The sequence below is a fragment of the Elephas maximus genome, chromosome 12 (assembly GCF_024166365.1).
Source record: "Elephas maximus indicus isolate mEleMax1 chromosome 12, mEleMax1 primary haplotype, whole genome shotgun sequence".
In the NCBI taxonomy this organism is placed as follows: Eukaryota; Metazoa; Chordata; class Mammalia; order Proboscidea; family Elephantidae; genus Elephas; species Elephas maximus.
In genome coordinates, this window is record NC_064830.1 from 89,533,534 (window position 1) to 89,558,429 (window position 24,896).

Genomic DNA, 24,896 nt, shown 5'->3' on the forward strand with positions numbered 1-24,896 from the left:
TCCATGGTATACTCTCCCTTCTGCTCCTATTAGGCCCAAATTCTCTCCTGGATCCCAAATGTTTTGACTTTCAATTCCCAGCTTGTCTCTGGGCCTTAACTTCCCTGCCAAGTTCTACAGGGGTTCAGCTCTCCCCTTCAGATATGAAGAGCTGGGGACAGAAGTCCTAAATTCTTTGTGGCAGGGAAGGCAGCCTGGCTGAGTGTGTCTGTGTCTTCCCTGGAGGGAGGGCAGGATCAAGGGTGAAGTGGGGGATTAGGGAGGACAGGTGCAGCTCCAGATGGCCCCTCTGGGCTGTGTCTCATGGGAATGGCCCCTTTGTTCAGGGCAAAACCAGAAGTAGGGTCCAGGTCTGCCCAGCATCTCTGCTAAATGAATCCTGTGGTGCTCCGAGCCTGGCTGTGGCAAGTGCTCAGCACATGCTTGTTAACAATGAAGGCCTCAGTCTGTCTGGGACTTTCACTTCAGAAGGAGCTCACTGTTTTGTTTTTTAAATCCACCCCTTTCCCAGGCCCCTCACTGGTCTCCAGGGTTGAGGAGGGGAAAAGGGTGGGACACTTGCCTCAAGGCAGCCTGGGATCCCCAGAGGCCCCTTGGAGAAGAAGCACTTGTGGAGGCAAAGGTGGAGAAAAAACCAGTTCTGGGAGGGGAGAGGCAGTTCCAGACTGGAGCCTCTCTGGGAGGTGTCACCTTGGGGGCCATCTTCACCCTAGGGACTTTCTTGTCCCATTCCTTCCAGAGCCACCCTAGACAGGTTAGAGAGAGGTGAGCTGGAGGCTTGAGGTGAGGGTAGAAGAGGCTACAGGGGTGGGCGGGACCTCAGGTGTGTTTGTGTTTTTGGGGAGCTGGCCTTGAATCCACTGCTGTGCCACAACTGACCAGACAGACTTTGCGTCCCGACTTACTGAGGAAGGAAGTTTGAGGTTTGAACGTGGACCCCCACCTACCCTATCCCTCACTCTCTCGGATGACCTTTGCTCTGGCCCCAGCTGCTCTGTACCCAGGATCCTCCTCCAACTAATGCTACCCCCATGGAATCAGTCACTAAAAGGCCTTCAGCACAGAATGGAGGGGGTTCCTCCCTCCTGGGGGGAACCATGGCAGAGCCTGTTGGGGACTCTGGAAGTGAGACATGGACAAATCCTCCCTCCACCAAAGACCTAATAACAGTAGCCAGAGATGAGAGGCAAAACACTAACTAACGAGAACAGTATGGGCATCAGCCAAGTGGAATGTTCCACCTGAATTTTAGACTTGATGCCACATATCTTCAAATATAAGATTACACGTAAGTTACCGCCGAAAAGGAATCCTACCAATTAAACTATAACCAATGCTTTCTTATCACATACATATATTTATCATATACTTGTGGAAAGAGCTCTTTTGGGCTTATTTCAACCATAGGTGTTTACCATATTTCACTCTCATGCAGACATAAAAAAGAAACTATAAGCTGTACGCATAGGCTGTAGCCGCCGCATGCCGACAGCTGCCCAGCTGAGACGACATGATTGAAAAATGCACTTGGCTTCAGAGGAGATATGAAGAAAAAAACATGCATCTTGAAACAGATGAACTAGGGTCATTTCTAACATTTACTGAGAGCTGACTCTTTGCCAGCACTATGTTAAACACTTTACACCAACCATCTCATTTAATTATCTCCCTCAAAACCCCCCTAAGGTTAGCCTTTTATTAGACTCATTTTACAGATTAGGAAACTGAGGTGGGCGGAGGTGAAATAAGCTCTGCCCAGTCACCCAGCAATAGGGGCAGAGCTGGAGTGGAGCCCAGGTCACTGTACTCAAAGACGTTTATCCCTGAGGGCTCCAGGCAAACCCTGGTATCCCATGTCCCATATCATCCTCTTCAGCTTTAGGACTGGCGGGTATGAGGCACTGGGGTGGCCCCTTCAGCAAACACCTTGAGGGAGAAATCGAGGGCCTGGGCAGCCTGGGTCAGCATCCCCAAAGAGATGACGTCGATGTGGGGCCCACAGAACTGAGGGAGGTTGCCCAGCGTGATGCCCCCGCTGGCTTCCACACCCACGCTCGGGAACTGGGCCTTCAGCGCCGCGGCCGTGGGGTGCAGCTCCTGTAGGACACAAGCCAAGGGTTGGTGAGAGTCACCACAACACACCCCCTTCCCAGGAATCAGGCTGCCTCACCTCGGGCATGAAGTTGTCCAGCAGGACAAGGTCCGCCCCTGCCTGAGCCGCCTCCACAGCCTCCTGCAGACTGCTGCACTCGACCTCCACTTTCAGGGCGAAGTTGGCTGCCCGCTGGGCACCTCGTACCGCCTGTCAGGGGAGGCCAGGGCGTGAGGGGGGCTGAGGGTGGAGGTCACAGGAAGTACGGTAAGCTGGGGTTGTATTCAAAATACCCCACATGGATAACAAGTTTGGGGTTAATGAGGAAACTGAAGGATGGTTTCTGTTACACTAGGTTAAATGAACTTACCACCTTTGTGGTCATAAATGGTCAAATATTTGGACCTGAGCTCAATTCAACTCGGAATATTAAAACTGGAAAAGGTCTTTACAGATGGGGAAACTGAGATCCAGAGAGTTACGGTGACCTGCCCAAGGTCACAGAGCCATCGACACTAGGGTTCCCAGTGGTTCTTCATCTGCTCTTGAACGTCATGTCAAGTAACAGATGGGTGATTGTAAAGAAACAAGTCTAAGCCCTCATTCTACAGATGGAACCAATGAGAAGCTGAACAGCCTTTTGTCCCCAGAGTCCCAGACCAACACTGTTTGCCAGGTGTGGTTGAGGGTCTCTGGTAGAGGCTGTCAGGGGGTTGAGGCTGGGCCCGGGCCAGGGCAGGGGCTCAGCCACACACATACCTTTTCCACACCGCCGGCTGCCACAATGTGGTTGTCCTTCACCATCACCAGCCCTCCCAAGTCGTAGCGGTGGGAAGCAGCCCCACCCACGAGAAGCCCATACTTCTCCACCAGCCGGAAACCTGGTGTGGTCTTCCTCGTGCCTGCCACACAGCCAGTCCAGCCAGTTCCCCTGGCAGCCTCCACAGCATAGGCAGCAGCACTGGCCACTCCACTACAGCGGGCCAGTGTGTTAAGGGCCACTCGTTCCCCCAGCAGCAGGCAGTGGGCAGGGCCTCGGACCTCAGCCACCTTGGCCACAGGCACCAGCTTTGATCCCTCAGGGAGATACCAGGAGACCTGGCAGTTAAGTTGGGCAAAGATGGCATCAAAGAAAGGCCGCCCAGCCAGGACCCCAGGGGACTTGGCCCATAACGCTGCCTGTGAGGGGGCTGCCCCAGTGACCAAGGCTGTGTAGTTGAGACCTGGGCAGTCCTCTTGGAGCCAGGCGCCTGCCAGGGCTGCCAGGGTGGTAGGGGGCAGCAGGAGGGCCAGGTCTGGGAGGGAGAAGAGAGAACAGCTGTTACATATTGACTGCCTCTTGCGTAGCCAGGGGTGATAGTCCAAATATTTAGCAGCCAGTAAAACTGGGCACTAACCAACCTGAGTGAAGATCTGGGGATCCCAGGGGAGGGTCTGGGTTGAAGGGTGGGGCCCCGTGGGTGGGACAAGGTTGCTAGATCGAACAGATAAAAATACAGGACATCTAGTTAAATTTAAATTTCTGATAAATAGTGAACTATTTTTTTAAATAAATATGTCCGAGGCAATATTTTGTTGTTATTGTTAGGTGCCGTCGAGTCGGTTTAGACTCATAGCGACCCTATGTATAACAGAACAAAACACTGCCCAGTCCTGCGCCATCCTCACAATCATAGTTATGTTTGAGCCCATTATTGTATCAGTCCATCTCGTAGGCATTTGGCTGTGTGGATCATAACAAATTATGGATGACATAGCAAAGGATGGGAATGCCAGAACACTTAACTGTGCTCATGAGAAACCTGTACATAGACCAAGAGGCAGTCATTTGAACAGAGCAAGGGGATACTGAGTGATTTAAAATCAAGAAAGGTGTGCATCAGGATTGTATCCTTTCACCATACTTATTCAATCTGCATGCTGGGCAAATAATCCAAGATGCTGGACTATATGAAGAAGAATGTAGCATCATTAACAGCCTGCGATACACAGATGACACAACCTTCCTTGTTGAAAGTGAAGAGGACTTGAAGTACTTACTGATGAAGATCAAAGACCACAGCCTTCAATATGGATTACACCTCAACATAAAGAAAACAAAATTCCTCACAACTGGACAATAAGCAACATCATGATAAATGGAGAAAGGCAATATTTAGGACATACTTATATTAAAAACTTATCCACTGTTTACCTGAAATTCAAATTTAGCTGGATATCCTATATTTTATTTGGTAAACCCAGTGCTGGGGCAACAGTTATTTACCACCTGGAAGAGAAGTACAGTGAAACCTGTGAGAACCGGAACTCAACGGGACTGCCTTATTTTTCCAGGTCTGGCAAGTTTTCTGCCTTTAACAAGGAGCCGTTTTACCACTTTTCTATCACTCAGTTTAGTGGAAAATATTTGAGTTTTCCTTCTCTGACAGGTTTTGCCTTACACAATTTCTGGCTTTCGCAGGTTTTACTGTATTTCAATAATTTAACAGCCATACGACCATCCTGGGCACGCTGCCTAGATGTCACCCTGTAGCCATTCCAGTCTGCCTTGTGTAGGATTGGTTATTTACAAGCTGAAGCCCCACTAGAATGTGAGCTGGGCGGGAGGGGGGGGAGCGGGGAAGGATGTCTTCTTCATCCCGGTCTTCTCTACAGCACCAAGTATTTTAAACTCGAAAATTCAGTTTTCTACAGACGTGGCAACTGAGAACCAGAGAGGGAAGACAGATGCACTGAGGTCACACAGCAAATTGGCAGCAGAGTCAGAACTAGCCAGGCCTGTCTGTCCCTTCTGCCTTTGCTCTCTCTACCCTGGAGATGTCTCCACTACTGAAGTGTCAACAAACTGTCATCTCCCCAGAGATGGGGACTGCCCAAGGAGGAAAGTGTACATAAAAATTGGGTTCAAGGCCCTGCCATGCGAGGCATAGCTTCAGGAGCATGGGCAAGTTCTTTGGCTGTAATATAAGGGCTACAGACAATGTGGTCTCTAAGGCCCTCCCTGCCCAGAGTGCAGCGCTAATTGGCTCTTCATTGCTGATGGGTGAAATCACCGCAAAGGCAGGACTTAGACATGATACAACATTGCCATCTGTCGGCCGGGTCAAGACCTGCAGCCTCACAGCACACAGGGCAACGGCCAAGAGGGACTTCAATGGAGGCGGGGACTGCTGGGCGAGACAAGTAAATAGCACATGAGAAGTTTTGTTTTCCCCCACTTTTGCTCGGAGGTTAAAAATACCTCCAAGTTGAAGGTAAGGCTGGGCATTCTAGCTTGTTAGAAGCAGGCACCTTCTTGTCTAGCCATTCTTCCCCTAAGGGAAGCACTCCTTTTCACCCACCCACCCCCTTCTCCTCCTGAGCCACAGCCCTCAGTGACTGCACCTGGTCCTCTCTGCTCTCATTCTCTTCCATAACTGTCCCAAGTGGTTTCCATTCTTCCACTCAGTGCCAGCTGTGCCCAGGCCGGGTGCTGGGAACAAAGACAGTGAAAAGGATAAAGACACAGAGTAGGCTCTGTCAAGTTCCTGGCCTAGATATAAAAGCAGCCTGTGAGCAAGCAGTTGTTACACGGAGGCCCCTCAATCCACTCAAACTATGTGCTCCTGTAGCTGGCTTTGAGTCGGCCCGGACTCACGGTGACCCTGTGCACAATGGGATCGGATCCCTGTGATCCACTGGGTTTTCACTGGCTGACTTTCTGAAGTAGATCTCCAGGCCTCTCTTCCTAAACTAGGCATAATGATCTTTTCTAAAAAGCGTGTTCGAATCCTTCAAATAGCGAGTGGATAAACAAACTGTGGTGACCTAGACAATGGAATTCTACTTAGCAATAAAGAGGAACCAATTAGTGATACATTGTGCAAAGTAAAAGAAGCCAAACTCAAGAGGCTCCCTGCTTATGAGTCCATTCAAATGACATTATTAAAAAAGGAAAGTACAGGGACAGAGAACAACTCAGTGGTTGTCTGGGGCAGGGAGGGTTGACCACAAAGGCGCAGCCAGAGTTCCTGGGTGTGGTTCTGTATTTAAACAGGGTGGTGGCCACTGACTTGAGTATGTCAAGAATCGTAAAACAGGACTCGGGCAAACATGGCTGTGGCAGCATGCTTGTCCGTTTTCCCATCTTTGTCTGTTCTGTAATATTTCTTTGGATTCGGGCAGACATGGCTCTAGCAACATGCTTGTACACTTGCCACTTTTGCCTTTTTGAATATATGCGGAATAAAACTTTCTTTTTGCTTTACTAAAAAAAAAAAAAAAAACCAGGAGCAAGGAAGAATGAGGAAAACTAAAGATACAAGGGAAAGATTAGTGCAAAGGACTAATGGACCACATCTACCATGGCCTCCACCAGACTGAGGCTGAGTCCAGTACAATGAGATGTGCTGAGCTGCCACCACTGACTGCTCTGACAGGGATCACAACAGAAGTTCCTGACAGAGCTGGGGAAAATGTAGAACAAAATTCTCACTCAAAAAGAAAGAGTAGCCCACATGACAACTAAGAGCCCAAGAGACAGAAAGGGCCACATGAACCAGAGACCTACATCATCCTGAGACCAGAAGAACTAGTTGGTGCCCGGCCACAATCGATGACTGCCCTGACAGGGAGCTCAGCAGAGGACCCCTGAGGGAGCAGGAGAGCAGTGGGATGCAGACCCCAAATTCTCATAAGAAGACCAAACTTAATGGTCTGACTGAGACTGGAGGAATCCCGGCGGTCATGCTCTCCAGACCTTCTGTTGACACAGGACAGGAACCATCCCTGAAGACAACTCATCAGACATGAAAGGGACTGGTCAGCGGGTGGGAGAGAGACGCTGATGAAGAGTGAGCTAATTATATCAGGTGTACACTTGAGATTGTGTTGGCAACTCTTGTCTGGAGGGGGGATGGGAGGATAGAGAGAGAGGGAAGCCGGCAAAATTGTCAAGAAAGGAGAGACTGAAAGGGCTGACTCAAGACGGGGAGAGTAAGTGGGACTAGGGAGTGAGATGTATGTAAACTTATATGTGACAGACTGATTGGATTTGTAAACGTTCACTTGAAGCTTAATAAAAGTTATTATAAAAAAAAAAAAAAGAAAGAGTAGACTTGCTGGCCTGACAGAAACTGGAGAAACGCTGAAAGGATGGCCCCCAGACACCCTTCCAGCTCAGTAACGAGGTCACTCCTGAGGTTCACCCTTCAGCCTAAGATTGGACAGGCTCATGGAACAAAAGAAGACTAAAGGGGTGCACCAGCCCTGGGGCAGGGACTGGAAGGTAGGCGGGAACAGGAAAGCTGGTTAACAGGGAGCCTAGGGTTGAGAAGGGAGAGTGTTGACATGCCATGGGGTTGTTAACCAATGTCATAGAACAACGTGTGTATTATTTGATGAGAAACTGGTTTGTTTTGTAAACCTTCATCTAAAGTTCAATTAGAAAAAAATCATAAAACAACATCTCGATAAAAATGACTTTAACATAAAACAATAAAAAAGCAAATTTCAGTGGATCATTCTGCTTAAAATCTCACTGTCACTACATTAGCTGCCGCTCTCTTAACTTCTTTCAGTATTCTTTCGACAAATCCTTAGGAGCACCTACTCTGTGCTGGGCGCGAGTTGCAGGGTCACGTGGTGACAGCAGGCGGCTCTTTCTCTTACCTTTCAGGCTGTTCCAGGGTGGCCCTGCCTAGAAGCCCATTCTCTTAACCCTCACCCCCAACCTCTCCCTTCATCCTCCCCCTTACCTCTGGCTCCTCCTTCCGGTCTCGTAAACATCCCTTCCTGAGGGCCATTCCAGGCCCCCTAAATTAGATCATGTGCTCTCTCAGCTCCCCATTTTTCCCTGCCGTCATGCCCTCTGAAGGCAAAGACTGTCCTCGTGCCTAGCACACAGATCCATACAAATGTACAGCTCTTATAGGTCAAAAACAGTCCAATAATGGCATTTTCATATTGTTTAGCTTAAAGGTTAAGTGTCCAACGATACTCATTCAATCAGAAAGGCCAATAATAATTACAAAAGAAAAAACCCCAAATCTGTTGCCATTGAGTTGATTCTGACTCACAGTGATCCCACAGGACAGAATACAACTGCCCCATAGGGCTTCAAACTGCCAGCCTTTTGTTTAGCAGCTGATCTCTTAATCACGGCACCATTAGAGCTCCAGAAAGGTCAATAGTGGAGTGAATTAAAGCCTGACTCTGGGGCCATCCTGGTGATGTAGTGGTTAAAAGCTACAGCTGCTAACCAAGAGGTCAGCAGTTCAAATCCACCAGGTGCTCCTTGGAAACTGTGTGGGCAGTTCTACTCTGTCCTATAGGGTCGCTATGAGTCAGAATTGACTCAATGGCAACAGGTTTTTTTTTTTTTTTCTTCTGGCGACACACCACCTGGGTTCCAATCCTGGCTCTGCCACTGTTAGCTGAGTGATCTCAACAAGTGACTTGACCTCTCAGGGGCCTCGAGTTCCTCACCTGTAATAGGGATAATAATAACCTCCTTTTTCATAGAGTTGTTGTAAAAATTAAATGAGTTAATATTTGAGAAGTAATTAAATGAGTTAATATTTGAGAAGTTAATATTTGAAACGTTTACCAAGTGTCATGGAAGCATAGAGAAAGAGATGATGAAGTTGTCCCTGAGCGAGGGGGAGGCAGTTTTAGTGGCCTTGAAGGATGAGTAACATCTGCCAGGCAGAGCAGTGGGGTGGGAGGAAGTGGGCAAGACATTCCAAGCTGAAAGAGCAGGTAGTGTTCAAAGACTCAAAAGCAAGAAGACAGAGGTCGGTGGCGGGGGGAGGGGGGGAGCACTGAATGTAGAATTAACGGGAGAAATGGTGGGAGGTGAGGCCGGAGTGGAAAAGGACTGAATTACTTAGCTGGGGAGTTTGGACGGGTCCTAGGAGCCATCACAGGTTTTAAGCGAAGGAATGGTTTTCCTATGGGATACAGTTATGGTTTTGCTCTGGAGATAGACTGGGAGGCAAAAACAGGCTGAGGCCATTGGCCAGACAAAAAGCAATGAAACCCTGAACATGGGCGGTAACCGTGTGAATAGAGGAGGAGCAGATGTGAGAGCTGCATCTGAGAAGGATCTAACAGAATTAGCAGCTAGTAAGAGGAGCCCCACTGGCACAGTGGTTAAGTGCTCAGCTGCTAACCAAAAGGTCAGTGGTTTAAACCCACCAGCCACTCCGTGGGAGAAAGATGAAGCAGTCCGTTTCTGTAAAAATTTACAGCCTTAGAAACTCAGTGGAGCAGTTCTATTCTGTCCTATATGGTTGCTATGAGTCAAAATCGACTCAATGGCAATGGGTTTGGCTTGGGTTTTGGAAGATGTGGAAAGGGGCAGTGGTGGCTCAGTGCTAGAATTCTCGCCTTCTATGCAGGAGACTTGGGTTCAATTCCCGGTCAATGCACGTGATGCACAGTCACCAGCCATCGGTGGAGGCTTATGAGTTGCTATGATTCTGAACAGGTTTCAGGGAAACTCCCAGACTAAGGTGGAGTAGGAAGAAAGACTTTGTGAGCTACTTCTGAAAATCAGCCATTTAAAACACTGTGGATCACAACAATCCAATCCCCAACCAATCATGTGGATGGCAAAGGGTCAAGGCAGAGTTTGATTCTGCTGTGCGTGGGGTCGCCGTAAGTCAGGGCTGACTTGATGGCAGCTAACAACAATAAGATGTGAAAGGAAAGGAGTGGAAATTAAAAAAAATAATAACCACCCTTGGGTTTCTGTTCTGGGTAGTTGAAAACTGACCCAGGGAGTTCAGAAAGAGAAGCAGGTGGGAGCGGAGGATGGGGACAGGAGCAGAGGACGTCACCTGCACATTACTGGGTGCCTGCAGTTACTCCAGCTCTCCTATGCTGTCTCATCGGAAACTCCCCGTAAGGGATAACTCCCATTTTACAAGTGTTGTGTGAATATAAAGGAAAAAATGACGAAGTGTCCCTGAGGAAAGAGAAGGCAGTTTTAGTGGTCTCGAAGGATGAGTAAGGTTTGCCAGGTGAGCAGTGAGGCGGGAGGAGGGTGGCAAGACAGACATCCCAGACTGAATCTCAAAGAGCTCTCGTATGGTGCCCTGAGGACACAGCTTATAAAGAGCAGAGCTGGGGGAAAATAATGAGTTTGGTTTTGTAGTCATGAAAGTTGAGATGCCAGAAGGAAATGTGGATGGCAGTGTCCAGATAGTGCATAGAATGGTCTGAAGTTCTGAAGAAATACTGGAGTGAGGAATAGAAATTTTGGTGCCGCCAGCATAAATGATGGCAACTGAGAATAGCAGCGGGTGAGATTACCCAGAGCAGTAAGAGGAGGATTCTGGGAAAGAGCACTATTTAAATGACAGACAAAAGACATCAAAAAGAAGCAGCAGTAGGGGAGTGTGTTGCGTGTCTGGAACAGAGGAGAGGGTTTCAAGAAGTAGGGTGTGGGCAGAAGCAAGTAGAACTGAAAAGGGGCCACGAGACTTAGCAAATGGGAGGCCTTTGCCAGACCAGTTTCAGTGCCATGTGGTGGGGGTAGCAGCCAAATTGTCATGGTCAAGGAGAGCATGGATATGAGGAAGTGGTGGCAGTGGGTGTGAACATTCCTTGCAGAGGAAGTTGATAAAGCAAGATATTCAACCTGAGTTGCACATTACAATCACCTGGGAGGCTTTACAAACCCTCCGATGATCAGGCCTGTCCCTGACAAATTGAGTCAGGATCTGGGGAATGGGGTGGTTCCCAGGCATCCAGGTTTTGGAAATTCCCCTCCCCACCTCCCCATCTCTGTGACTCAGGTGCACGTGAACATTAAGAACAAATGCTCATGTAAGATCACATATTGTACACCTCCATTTATATGAAATGGCTGGAAAATGCAAACCAATCAGGTTAGTGGTTGCTAGGGGCTGGGGGTCAACTATGAATGGTTACGGGATCTTACTGGGTATAGGGAGACAAGATTTCATCATGGCCACACTTTGGTCAAAAAAGGCCTTTGGCCAGGATCCTAGAAAAAGCCCTGCTGGCGTCAAGCTGATGAGAATTGGCTCGGATCCTGGAATAACAACTCTCGTTAGCCTTGAGCCCATGAGAAGAGGCCGCCCTTGCCCGAGTATGATTATGTTTAACCTCTGGGTCTTGAGGCGACAGCTGCATGCACCCTTTCTTCTGTTCCCTTTTAAATTGCTCTGCCTCTTTGGCTCCGCGCGGATCTCCTCCAGCCGGCAGCCACTGGAGAGCAGCTGCTTGCTGGTGTCTGTAAGTTTCCCTGAAGAAACAAATGAATCTGGAAAGGGCTATGTGTCAGTTCTTCGGCTTATCTGCCAGGATGCACAGTGAGGGTCTTTCCTTTCTGGGGCTGTCCCCTGACAATTGCCACTGTGAGCAGGATTCCGGGGACCACACCAAGCCTTCCCAGATGGGTGGGGAAAAGTTTGCTCTGCTGGGGGAAATCCCAGGGTGGCCAGGGACGCATGCCCTGGGACCACTAGCCCAGGCTATTGATGCCTGGGGACCTGTGCGTGAGTACAGGAACGCCCCGAAAATGCCACAGGGACTGTTGCAGTTACTAGAGTCTTTGCATGTTGAGAAAGAAAAGAAGGATGTATGTATTCTGGTTGCAGGAGTTGCGTGGCCGCTGTTGTGGACCTGGCGATATTCGTGGGAGGCTGAATTAGCGGCCAAGGCTCAGATCAGACAGCTAGAAGATGACTTGCAGTTGGAGACAGAAGCGAGGATTCTTCAGGCTTCAATTACTGAGGGTTTAGCCCATCGGCTCCAGGATAGTGATGACAAAGTGGAAGTGTTGGCATGTCGTGTAGCAAAGCTAAAGGGGCGAAGGTTGCCATGGCAGAGGCTAAGGGCAGTGATGGTTCACACCACCTGGAACCCCAAAACTTGGGACCCAATGGAGGACTCCTCCTCCAATGAGGAGGATTGGGTTTCATTGGTTGAAATACCGAGGCAGCCCCAGCTCCTGACTGCTCCTACGGGGTATGCCGCATAATGGTCACTAAAATAAAGGCAGAGCAGCCCCATCTGCATGGAGTAGAGCCCCAGGATCTGCCCCCAGCAGATAGGACACAACACGCTACCAGGTGGGAGTACACCGCGGCTGAGCTAGGGGACCTGGCCACGAGATACAGACAGAAGGGTCGAGAGACGGTGGTAGGGTGGCTACTACGACTGTGGGACACTGGAGCTGAAGGGATAATACTAACGGGTGCTGAGATGTCTAAAATAGCCTCTGTTACATTGCAACCAGCTTTGAGACAAAGGCTCCATGGGGCCGTCAATGAAGAGAAAGTTGTATCTCTCCTCAGTTGGGTATCGGCGCCTGTAGAGGGGCTTGGCTGAGTATAAGTGACATTCCCTCCTCCCCGCTGTGATGGCAAAGTATGGAGGAGTTACAAGAGGTTGTTAAGGAACTGGGAATGAAGCATGCAGTTTATGCTGAGCATTTCCGGTGCCCTGACAACGAGCTGTTTACAGCAGGAATGAAAGATGCCATTTTACAGTCAGCACCTAACCGGTGGTGTGGTCCCCTGATTTCCATTTTGAGCCTACTGTTAAAAAAAAAAGCCCATTTTGCAGGTCGCTCAAGCAATAGCAGATTTGGGGGAAACGGAACGGCTGCGCAAATTAAGGAGGTGAAAGGAACGAGCTGTGGGCCAGTCTGGGTGACACGGCGACAGATGTGGGTAGACTTAATACAAGCTGGTGTTAGTAAGGAAAAAATTGACAAAAAACCCAACGGTGTGTTGGTGCAGCTCTGGCAGCAGTTAAAACCTGAACAGAAATTCCAACCTCTTCCCAAAACGCCAAGGGAAACTACAGGCCCCAGTGCCCTTCCTGCATGGGAATAACCGCAGCCCCTGGCATAGTGGGGTGGCCAAAGTCCCCTCGTGGTGCGGATGGTGCTGGGAGATCAGCGGTCACACATAGAAGTCACCATCCACTGGTCCACATATAATAAACAGATCGTATTGGCCTTGGTGGAGCTGAATGTACTTTGATTCATGGTAATATCTATAAATTTACTGGCCCCTTGCACACTAGTGTTTTTACGGGTGCACACTATAGACGGCTATGATGGAAGCACTGCCAGGGTGAGACGCATTACCTTGACACTCCGGATAGGACGGCTTCTACCCTGCCTCTATCAAGTGTATATTTTCCCCTTGCCCGAATATATTCTAGGTGTAGATGTGTTAGCTAATCTTGAATTAATGACTACTGCTGGAGAATTTCAACTAAGTTGTGAAACCTGTTACCCAGGGGCATGCCAAATGGACCCCAGTAAAATTGTTTGTTCCTAGAAGGATAGTTAATACCAGACAATACCACCTCCCTGGGGAAGGAATTACTGGAATTATCAGGGAGCTAGAAAAAGCTGGGGTCATTTTACCTACACACAGGCCCTTTAACAGTCCCGTGTGGCCAGTGTGGAAACCAGACAGCTCTTGGAGGATGACGGTAGATTACAGGGAGCTAAATAAGGTGGTCCCCCCCATAAATGCCGCCGTGCCTAATATTGCCACCTTCCTAAATGACTTTGGAAAATCTTTGGGTACTTATCGTTTTGTGCTGGACTTTGCTAATGCTTTTTTTAGCATAAAAAAAAAAATAGGCATTGATAAAACTAGTCAGGATCAGTTTGTCTTTGAATGGTGGGGCAAACATTGGACTTTTCGAGTTTTGCCCCAAGGGTACTTACACAGCCCTACCATTTGTCATGGGATGGTGGCCAAAGATCTGACAACCTGGAAGTGTCCAGAAGGCATTGCAGTATTTTACTACATTGATGATATTATGTTAACCAGTGAGTCTCTTTCCTCTTTACAACAAGCAGGACCCTGCCTTATTCAACACACGGGAGCCCGAGGATGGGGCATCAACTGCACCAAACTACAGGGCTCTGGATCCTCTGTCAAGTTTTTGGGTGTTGTACGGTTGGGTACGACCAAGGTTATTCCCGCCGCTGTTCTAGATAAAGTACAGGCTTACCTTCTCCCCATCACCATGAAACAATTGCAAACTTTCCTAGGACTGTTAGGATACTGGAGGCCATTTATACCCCATTTAGCTCAGCTACTATGACCTCTATATCGCTTAATTAAGAAAGGGGTGCAGTGGATTTGGATCCCTGAACATGACTCTGCCTTTTCTGGTGCAAAGGTGGCAGTCAAGCAAGCACAAGCCTTGGGAATGGTGGATGCAGCCTTACCTTGCCAGCTAGACGTGACAATTACTCCAGAGGGATTTGGGTGGGGCCGTTGGCAGAAACAGTCTGGGAGGAGGGTGCCTTTAGGGCTCTGGTCCCAACCAAGGAAAGGCACTGAGGTGCAATATAGCCCCCTGGAAAAGCAGCTGTATGCTGTTTACCTTAGCTTGCAGGATGCAGAAGATGTCGCTAAGCAATTGCCTATGACTGTTCGCACCCAATATCCAGTGGCTGGGTGGGTGAAGGAATTTGCTAAACCACAGGCTGGAGTAGCACAGGCCCCGACGTTAGCAAAATGGCATGCCTACCTGCAACAACAAAGTACCTATTCCTCTAGTCCTTTGAGCACTGAACTACACAATATCCTTGGCCCTGTCACGTTTCTCTCTGAGTTACCCGAAACTGATTTACAGGCAGCGTGGACAACGGCACCCCTGGAATCCCCCGTCAAAGAAAGGCAGGCTCCAATTCTATATGATGCCTAGTACACTGATGGATCTGCTAAAGGGATGCCACCAAGATGGACTGCTGTAGCCATCTGTGCCACTAAAAGATGTGTTGTGGGTCGACTCAGGTACCGGGTATAGCAGCCAATGGGCCGAGCTAAGAGCAGCATGGATGGTGCTTATACATGAAGACAGCCCCATTTCCTTAGCAACAGATAGCTGGGCTGTATATAAAGGCCTCACACTTTGGTTAGGCCAGTGGCATGCTGATCAATGGAAGGTAAGCCACCGCCCTCTCTGGGAGAAGAGCATGTGGCAGGACATTAGGGATCGAATGCGAGCCATGGACATACAAGTGTACCATGTACCAGCCTACTCCATGGCGTCTCTCCCAGGACAATCAAGAGACAGATGCTTTAACATGGATATGAACCCTGGGGGAGATGCTAAGGGATGGTGTGGCTGTGTGCCTACACAAGAAGACCAGACACAAAGGGCAGCGTACATTATGGGAAATAGCAAAATGTCTTGGACTGCCCCTCACTATGTCACAGGTCATAGACGCCTGTCACTCTTGCCCTTCCTGCTCCTTAGAACAAAGAAGATCTCTGCCCTGGCACCTTGGCTCCATTCCCCACAGCCAAATACCAGTTTGGTGCTGGCAGGTGGATTATATAGGGCCATTGCCTCTATCAGACAATTGTAAGTATGCTCTTACCTGCGCCAACACCGCAACTGGCCTCTTACAAGCATATCCCTGTAAAAGGGCCACACAGAAGTCAACCATTAGAGCCGTACAAGGGCTATGCGCATCTTATGGCCAACCAACGGACACTGACAGTGACCAAGGAACACATTTCACAGGATAGGATGTACAGGAATGGGCAGAACACCATGGTATCCACTGGCATTTCCACCTGCCCTATAACCCAAAAGCAGCAAGACTCATTGAACACATTGAACAGACTTTTGAAAAAAGTTTTGCGACATGACACCCACCATTTGCACCCATAGACTCACAGGCTGCCAGAAGCTCTCCTTTCTATCAATGAATATCCACAACAAACAAGGCCAAGTGCTCACACCCTTCTGACTCAAGGGCCTCAACAATCCCTGGGAGTGCAGTTACAATCATTAGAGGGCCTAACCTGGGGCTCTCTTCCCTATGTGCAGAAAGCCACAATAATCTCCTTATTCCTGCACCTTGAGCCATCCCACCTGGAGCTAGTACCCTATGGTTACCCAGGGAATGGAAGACACCTCCCCTACGGTTTGGTATCGGGGTTGCGGGGAGCAGTGTAATTTATAATTCACCCCTTGGTTGCATCCAACCCCACCCAAGGTATTGGAAATAGTAAATCCTACTGACAAGACTATACCAGGTGGCAGTATTTTCATGAGTTTGTGGTCCATTATTACCCCTCCCTTAGACTATGCGAGACAGCCTAACCAGGAAGGACCCGTGGGCCGAAAGGTATGGTATTACAAGCCAGGACAAAAACCTCTACCAGGGTAATGTTAAGTGCTCCCACCACTACCACCTGCATACTGCCTGAGGGTGCCGATTTGCCTAGGCTGGTGCCTATGACCTCTCTCTCTTTTCACCCATAGGGTGGCAGGGAACCTCTTTGCAGCATGGGCTATCGAGATTGCTGCTGCTCGCAACAATAGCGATTGCTGGGATTGCGGAGAGCTGCCTATGTTGTCTGCTGCGGGCCTGCCGTGGAAAATATATCCAGCTAACTGTACAGCACAGGCAAGCTTGGATCAATGGCGTAATCACACCAGGAAATCCACTACCCCTTTCCGTGGGAAGCCCTCATGCAACGGCAGCATGACATTTACGACTTATACTGACACCCTCACTAAAGTTTTGTACCCTCTTATACGAGAACAGGTAAATAAGTCCCAACCTATGGCAGAAACCGTGTGGGATGGCCTAGGATGGATGGTACCACTTGCTGTTATCCTCTCAGCACTTGCTCCCTATTGTCCAGAAAGAATAGGTGGCACAAAGCATATGGGTCGGCTCCTCCCAGAAGAGTGTCAACAAGTTTAGAATATTACCAATTCCACTTGGCTAGGAAAGCAGACCACCAAACCAGGAGGCTTTTCCATCCCAGGTGGCTGGTTGTGGGTATGTGGACCCCATGGGTGGCCCTATCTACCCCACAACTGGACTGCCCTCTGCAGCTGGGACCATCCCTGTCTGCCTGGGACTATCTATAAACACCTTCCCAGCCACCCATCTAACTGGGAAGCTGCTAAAGCACCCTGGACCCCTACGCGGCGTACTGCGTGGTGGTTTTATCCCTTATCTATTTTTTCGCCAGCCGCAGCTTCTATAGATATAGAATGGCAAGGAGGAGCATTAGCCAAGCATACTGCCGAAGCTTTAAATAATACCCATTATGCATTAAAAAAAAAAAAACCCTTTTAAATCAAGAAACTTCGCAAAAGAGAAAAGTAGTATTACAAAATAGGATGGCGTTAGGTATTTTAACTGCTGCACACGGTTGCGGGGGGGGGTGCTCCTGCGCCCTCAGTTATACACAGTGTTGTGTATACATCCCCAACCGTAATATTACCCCCACTCTCAGACCCGCATCACTGAGATCAATCACTTACAAATAGAGCCCTTATCGCAATGGCTCACCTCCTTGCCCACTACTTGGCGACATGTGTTTATACCCGTCTTTGGCTTCATAGTTTGTAGTGTATGTTGTTGCTGTCTCATTTATTGCCTCTGTGAGTTGGGATTGCAAACTCAACCATGGGCTTGAGGGACTATGTGGAAGAGGGGCGCGTAGATTGCGCAGGCCCTGATAAAATCAAAGTGGACTGTACGGAGACAAGATTTCATCATGGCCGTGCTTTGGTCACAACAGGCCTTTGGCCAGGATCCTAGAAAAAGCCCCGCTGGCCTCGAGCTGATGAAAATTGGCCCGGATCCTGGAATAACAACTCTCTTTAGCCTTGAGCCCATGAGAAGAGACTGCCCTCGCCCAAGTTTGATTATGTTTAACCCCTGGGTCTTAAGGAAACAGCTGCGCGCACCCTTTCTTCTGTCCCCCTGTAAATTTCTTTGGCTCTTTGGCTTGGCGTGGATCTCCTCCAGCCGGCAGCCACTGGAGAGCAGCTGCTTGCTGGTGTCTGTAAGTTTCCCTGAATAAACACATGAATCTGGAAAGAGCTATGTGCTGTGTCAGTTCTTCAGATTATCTGCCAGGATGCACAGTGAGGGGCTTTCCTTGCTGGGGCTGTCCCCTGACAATGGGGTAGTAGAAACCTTCCATGGTAAAGATTGCACAACTCGACAAATCTGCTAAAACCAACAAAAGAACCAACACTCAGAGGGAAGGCCTGAAACATTTTGCAACCTTTAGCGAACCAATGGATCCAGGTTTTGAGCATCATTGGCCAGAACTGCAGGAAGGAAGACAACCACACACCTATTGGAAAAACCCACCACCTCCTGTGAAATACCCTTGCCAAAAAGAAAACTAAGCCTGAATCCTGTCAGGCTTCCAGATGCAAACACTAATTTACAGGAAAACCAGAGGACAGAGGAACATGTTAAACTATACCATGTGAATGCAACCAGAAAAATTCAGACCATGAGAAACTTATCAGAAAAATAACTTATTATCTTCAGTAGATACATTGCAAGGAAAACAAAATGTTAAAACACATATAACAAATCACAGCATGTGGTCAACATTTATGAGACAATTGAAAATTTGAACACTGGATATTTGATAACATTAAGGAAATTTTTAAAAATTTTGGTTGCGATCATGGTATTGTGGTTGTAACAAAAAGTCTTTATCTTTTAGAGAAACAGCTGAAATGCATAAAAATATATTATAGCTGGTTTTGTTTTAAAATAATCCTGGAAGATAGATAGTAGATACGGGTGTGATTGGAGCTGAATTAGCCACAAATTGACAGTTGTTGGGGCTGGGTGATGGATACCTGGGGGTTTATCATACTTTTCATTCTACTTTTGTGTATGTTTGAAATTCCCTATAATAAAAAAACAAGTTCAAAGATAGATAAGGAAAGGACAGAGAGGGCCATCACTTGAGATATCGGGAAAAGGTCATGGGAAGTTTTTTAGGATGAGGTAAAGTAGTGGTCCTCAATCTTGGCTGCAAACGGGAATTGCCTGGGGAGCTTTAAAAGGTACTAAAGCCTGCCCTCATCTATTGCTGGTGGGAATGTAAAATGGTGCAGCAACGGGGGAGAAGTTTGGCAGCTCCTCAAAAAGTTGAACATGGAATTACCATATGACACAGCAATCTCAACCCTAGGTATATAGCTGGAAGAAGTGAAAGCAGGAACAGGAACCTATACACCAATGTTCGTTGCAGCACCTTTCACAATAGCCAAAGGTGGAAACAACCTAAATGTCCATCAACGGATGGATGGATAAACAAAATGTGGTGTATATATATACAATGGAATATAACACAGCTATAAAGAAAAATGAAGTCCTGATGCATGTCACGATATGGATAAATCTTGAAAACATCATGCCAAGTGAAATAAGTCTCAAAAGGACAAATACTGTATGATCTCACTGATACGAAACAAGCGAACCTATAGGACAGAGTAGAACTGCCCCATAGAGTTTCTAAGGAGCAGCTGGTGGATTTGAACTGCCAACCTTTTGGTTAGCAGCTGAACTCTTAACCACTGCACCAGCAGGGCTCCAGAGATTTTTAGTTGCCAGGGATGAGAGGGAGAGGGGAAGGAGGAGCATTTGTTTGGGGTCATTGAGTTTATGTTAATGGTGGTGGAATATTTTGGAAAAGGATAGCGATAACGTTGGCACGATGTGAAAAATGTAATCAATGTCATTAAATTGTAAATGTAGAAGTTGTGCTGGAGAATGGTTTGCTGTGAACATTTTCACAATTAAAAATAAATAAAAGAAAAAGGGAATAAAGTACTGATGCCTGGGCCTCACTGACAGCCTGGTTTAATTGGTCTGGAATGTGGTCACATAAACCTAATTTATAGCAGAATTGAGAGCCTTTGAGCTAGAGGAAGAGAAGAATAGCTACCATGGTATCGATGCCTACCACTTTCCAGGCGCTCTACATACGTTGTCACAAATCCTACCCACAGTCCTTCAAGGTAAATATTGTTCATTTGTGTAGGTAGATGGAAAACTGAGCTCCAGAAAGATAAAGGCAAATTACCTGAAGACTAGAGCTAGAAAATAATGTGGTTGATGTCAGTTGCCATTGAGTGAGCTCTGACTCGTGGCAACCTTATATATGACAGAATGCAGCATTGCCTGGTCCTGTGCCATTTTCATGATTATTGGTATATGTGAGTCCGTTGTTCCAGCTATTGTGAACACTTTCCAGCCTAGGAGGCTTATCTTCCAGCACTATATTGGACAATATTCTGTTGTGATCCATAAGGTTTTCATTGGCTAATTTTTGTAAGTAGAGCACTAGGCCTTTCTTCCTAATCTGTCTTAGTCTGGAAGCTCAGTTGAAACCTGTCCACCATGGGTGACCCCGTTGGTATTTGAAATACTGGTGGCATGGCTTTCAGCATCGCAGCAACACACAAGCCACCACAGCATGACAAACTGACAGATGAGTGGTAGTAGAAAAAATAAAGCTAGAAAATTATAAATGTGGATCCATGTCTTCCCTCTCCATAGCCTGGGTTCTTTTAGAAGGCTCTGCAGCTTCCACCAGTGGGGAATACTTTCTGGCAACCGTTCTTTAGATAAATTGCTCTGATTGTCTATTGTAGAGGCAGAATGTTACACGCTGCATGCTCCATTTATGAAAAATAAATACATATGTCTGGTTTTATTGAAGCCCTGACTGTCTCATGCATTTCTGACAAAAAGGATTCCTGTGGATAGCCTTGAAAATACGGATTCTCCTAACTCACAGCTGTTATTGAAAGCTTTGTGGGGGGAGTGCTGGTCTTGGAGCTGCAAGAAGCGAGCAGGTCAGAGAGCTTGGCCAGAGAAGACGCTACGTGAGGAGACAGCTGTGATTGTTTTCCATCCACGCAGTGGTTATATTATGTAAGCATTCTCCCAAGATGCCTGGACTTCAGAGGTTATAGTTTCAACCTGTGGGATGTAAACTTGATCTCTCAAGGCAATGCCTTCTTAACTGGTTGCCCAGAGTTTTATTAAAATTGGCATCTCTCTTTCTGAGGGGATCCAAAGCACCTTGGGATATTTTCTGCCCCTCATTTCTCTTTACCAAGAATGTAAAGAGATACAGATGAACGGATGACTGGCAGAGCACATGAGGTCTTTCCCTCTGTGGCATGCTGAACATTCTCTTCTCGATTGTTGACCACTTTTTATTGTCTCTATGCTACCCCTAACTAGCCATCCCTTCATCTATCATTCAGTTGTTTTAACAAATACTTGTTCACGCCTTGGCTAGGTGGGACACAAAGGGAAGGTCTATGGACTGGCCCCAAATGAATGTAACAGGTCTTGGTTCTTCATTTTATGTGTAAGGATGTGGTCAGTGCTTGTAGCACAGTGGTGTTATGGAAAGCAGACTGAAGTGGTTTGCTCCTACAACCAAGCAACGGTGGTCTGGTCCTGCTACCACTAGTTTGTAATAGAATCTGATATGACATAATGTGAAATAGCTAACACCTATATGACCTTTCATGGGCACTGTTCCATGGGCGCTGCTTTGTATATTTTAACACATTTAATCCTCACGACAACCCCATGAGGTAGGTACTATTATCTCCATTTTACAGATAAGGAAACTGAGGCACAGGAAGTTTCACGCCAAGTTTTGCCTAAGTCTCACACAGTTGGGAAGTGTGGAGCCAGGATTACAAACCCAGGCAAGATGGCTCTGGAATCCTCACTTACCCATCGCACTACACTATTGTTTAATCTAGCATAAAACGATACTTTTAGTTATTATGTGTTTATTATATCAGTATTTACAGAGTTCTACAAGCCACACCCAGGGTTCCAGGACCTCTGCGACTGGTGTAGTAGGAACAACCTGAACTTGGGAATCAGAAATGTCTGGGTTTGAATCCCAGCTCCACCAGCTGTATGACTTTCAGCAAGTTGCTAAGGTCTCTGAGGGCCCGTTTCACCAGAAACTGGCAGGGCAGCAATAAGGATGAAATGAGCCACTGACAGAAGATAGATGTCTGAACCAATGCCTACCACCTACTCCATCTATTTATTGATTGATTCATTTGATAAACACCAGATGGAGTCAGAAGCTAGTTAGCACCGCAGCTTCTTCGTAACTCTTCTTTTCTCTCCCCAAAGAGAAATAGCCTTCACGTAGGGTGAAGTGTGATCGCTCATTACACAAGTGGTGAAAAGATGTATAGAATTTCAGAGTGACGGGGATGACCTGTGTCTAAGGTCTGAGAGCAATGAGGGAGGGCTCAGAGAGGTTGGCCTAAGACTAGACTGAAATTTGACAGGTGACCTCCCAAGGAGGCATGCCAGACAGGAGGAACTGAGAAGAGAACCCAGGAAGCACGGGCGTGCCAGTGGAAGGCCCCATATGCAGGGAATGGTGAGGAACCTTAGGCATGTGGGGAATAGCGAGAGAGGTGAACCGTAGGACGCGGCCAGACTGGATAGGCCTTGAATGACAGGAAAGAGTTTGAGTTTGTTCATTAGGCGATGAGAAGTTACTGAAAATTTTTGATCAGAAGTCACATAACCAAAAATATACTATGAAGTTAAACTTTTAAATTGTATTTACCAGTTGCCATAGAGCCGACTGACTTATAGTGACCCCGTGTGTGCCAGAGTAGAAGTGTGCTCCGTAGGGTTTTTTGAATGACTGATTTTTCAGAAGTGGACTGCCAAGCCTTTCTTCTGAGGTACTCCTGGGTGGACTTGAACCTCCAACCTTTCAGTTAGCAACCAATCGTGTTAACCATTTGCAGTACCCAGGGACTCCAAATTATGTTTAGGGTTCTTGAAAGATGTAAGATAGGAAGCTGTTGCAATGGTCTGGGCAAGAAACAGTGAGCCAGGGTGAACTGTACTGGGAGGGCATCCCTCTCCAGGCTCTAAGAAAAAGGGACACTGTACTTGGACTCCATACCCACAAGATATGCCTGGACTGGCTATCTTGGAAAACTGAGGCACACACCATAGTTAACATATCCCCGCCTGTACCTATGAATAAACATGAATCTTTTCCTACCCAAGAACTTTTAAAAACCCAGACCTGTCTTTTGTTCTGTGAGATGAGGGTAAGCCTTGCCCTAGGCCTTCCTCTTCTCCACTTGCAAGCCTCTTCAATAAAGCTTTGTTCGTGTAGAAAGTTCTGCACGCCTTACCTGTTCATTCTTGACCAGTGTGAAGCAAGAACCTTATTCTGGTAACAAGGTAACTTGCCCAAGGTCACACAGCCTGTCCTTAGTGGAGACAGGATTCAAAGAGGAATCTTTTGACTCTGGAGCCCTGCCCCTCTCATTTGGCTTGCAGCCTCCTGAGCGACATCACCCCCCTCCAAGGCAGAGACTCCCAGGGCTCAAGCCCCTCCCCCACTCAGCCACAGGTGGACAGAACTTTGCCTCCACTAATGGGGGGCAAAGTCCAGAGCAGCTCCCCTGCCCAGCCTCCCGCTGCCTGCTCCTCGTCCCCCAGGAGCACGGCCTCTTCCAGGCCACCCTGCCCTTCTTGGGCTCAAGCCCTTTCCCTACCTCAGAACTCCTTGGGGATCTGGCACAGGAGGAGAGAGAAGAGTTAGACAGACGAGGCCTTGGGGGCAGAAAGAGGTGCTTGGGGGATTCAGAGAGGTTGGAGGGAGATGGGTACATATTGGGAAGATCACAGGAGAGATGGTCTCCCAGAGGAGGGGATAAGCGACTGAGACAAGGTGAGATGGGGAAAGGTCAGGAGATGGAAGAGAGGGTCTGGAGGCTCCTTTACCTTTGGCATCCATGAGGGCTTGGAGCTGTCTGGGCTGGTGTGCCTGCTGGCTGTGTCCTCTGCTCAGGCGTAGTGCTCAGGGGCCTGAGGCTGGGGGTGGGGCTGCCAGAGGGAGGGGAGGGGGGCGGGTCTAGCTAGGCCCCCCTCTGCCCTTCACAGGTTCTCTAGGCCTCCGCTTAACAGGGCCCCTCGGTCTGTACACATCTCCCCAGAGACAGGGGCGGGGCTCTCAGCTGCAGACTTGGCAGTCCCCTCCTCTCCGGCACCAGCCAGTGAAGGGAGCCTGAGGCCCTGTTCTCGCCCCACAGGCAGCTCAGCCTTCCTCAGCCTTGCCGCAGAACGATGCTGCGAATGGGAGAATGTGCTCTTTTGTGAGGACTAGAAAGCTTTCTAGGTTGTGTACTGGGAAAATCTTGGGTGTTAGACCATCGTTTTAAAAAAAAAAATCTCTTTTTCTGAGCTTTAGTTTCCTCAGCTGTAAAATGGAATAATACCTACCTCACGGGTTGTGCGAGAATCAAGTGAGAAAACCCTGCAAGTGACACAGAGCAGAAACTCAACTTCCTTTCCTCTTCCCAAGGTACTTTAAGGGCACAGGCAGATCAGAGCCTGGTTTCCAAACTGGAAAACTGCCAAGAGTCTGTATTGGGACTTCAGGTGATTTCTGTCCCAGAACTGTCAGGACTCCAGCTTCTTCATCTGAAACTGTTCTTGCTAAAATCTTAGGGGCTCTTGATTGCCAAACCCAATGGTATCTTCTCAGTATTCTCCCATTTCTTTCTCTGCATATGTCATTTCACCCTGCCAGGACTGGGTGAGGTAAGCAAGGCACAGTAGCGAACAATTAAAAGAGGCCTCAATCTAGTCCTGGGCCTGTTTCTTACAACCCTTCTCCAAACCGTTTTCTCCTAGATGTCATTTTCTCCTGGTTTTTCTATTAAAGGCTCTTTTCTGCCTCTTGTTGGCCTTTGTTCCTACATCCAGCATATGTTTGGTCTGCTCCTTTCAGGACCCAGGATCACAGTCCTAAATTGGGAATGTGGGCTGCTGCTTCAAGCTACCTGACGATTTTGGTGCACCCTCAGTGTGGTGCAAACTGTTTTCTCTTTTCTTCCTGAGCATGCAGCTAAGCTACATTTCCCAGCCTCCTTTGCAGTGAGGCAGCCATGTGACTGAATTCTGGCCAATGGATTGTGGGCAAAGTGATATGTACCACTTCTA

General features: G+C 48.0%; 1 protein-coding gene across 2 annotated transcripts; it reads right to left on the reverse strand.

The window, feature by feature from the left end:
- Positions 1 to 23,872, reverse strand: QPRT (quinolinate phosphoribosyltransferase). Of its 2 annotated transcripts, XM_049904023.1 has the most exons (5): positions 23,676 to 23,872; positions 3,494 to 3,566; positions 2,852 to 3,387; positions 2,171 to 2,302; positions 1 to 2,097 (listed from the first exon to the last, which is right to left on the reverse strand). In XM_049904023.1, exons 1-5 carry the CDS (start codon positions 23,682 to 23,684, stop codon positions 1,879 to 1,881), a joined length of 969 nt encoding a protein of 322 aa, XP_049759980.1. In that variant the 5' UTR covers positions 23,685 to 23,872; the 3' UTR covers positions 1 to 1,878. The 2 variants fall into 2 exon arrangements, with proteins under 2 accessions (XP_049759980.1, XP_049759981.1); XM_049904024.1 differs by lacking the exon at positions 3,494 to 3,566 and having other exon boundaries at positions 5 to 2,097; positions 23,676 to 23,868.
- Between the last annotated feature and the right edge of the window lie 1,024 nt (positions 23,873 to 24,896).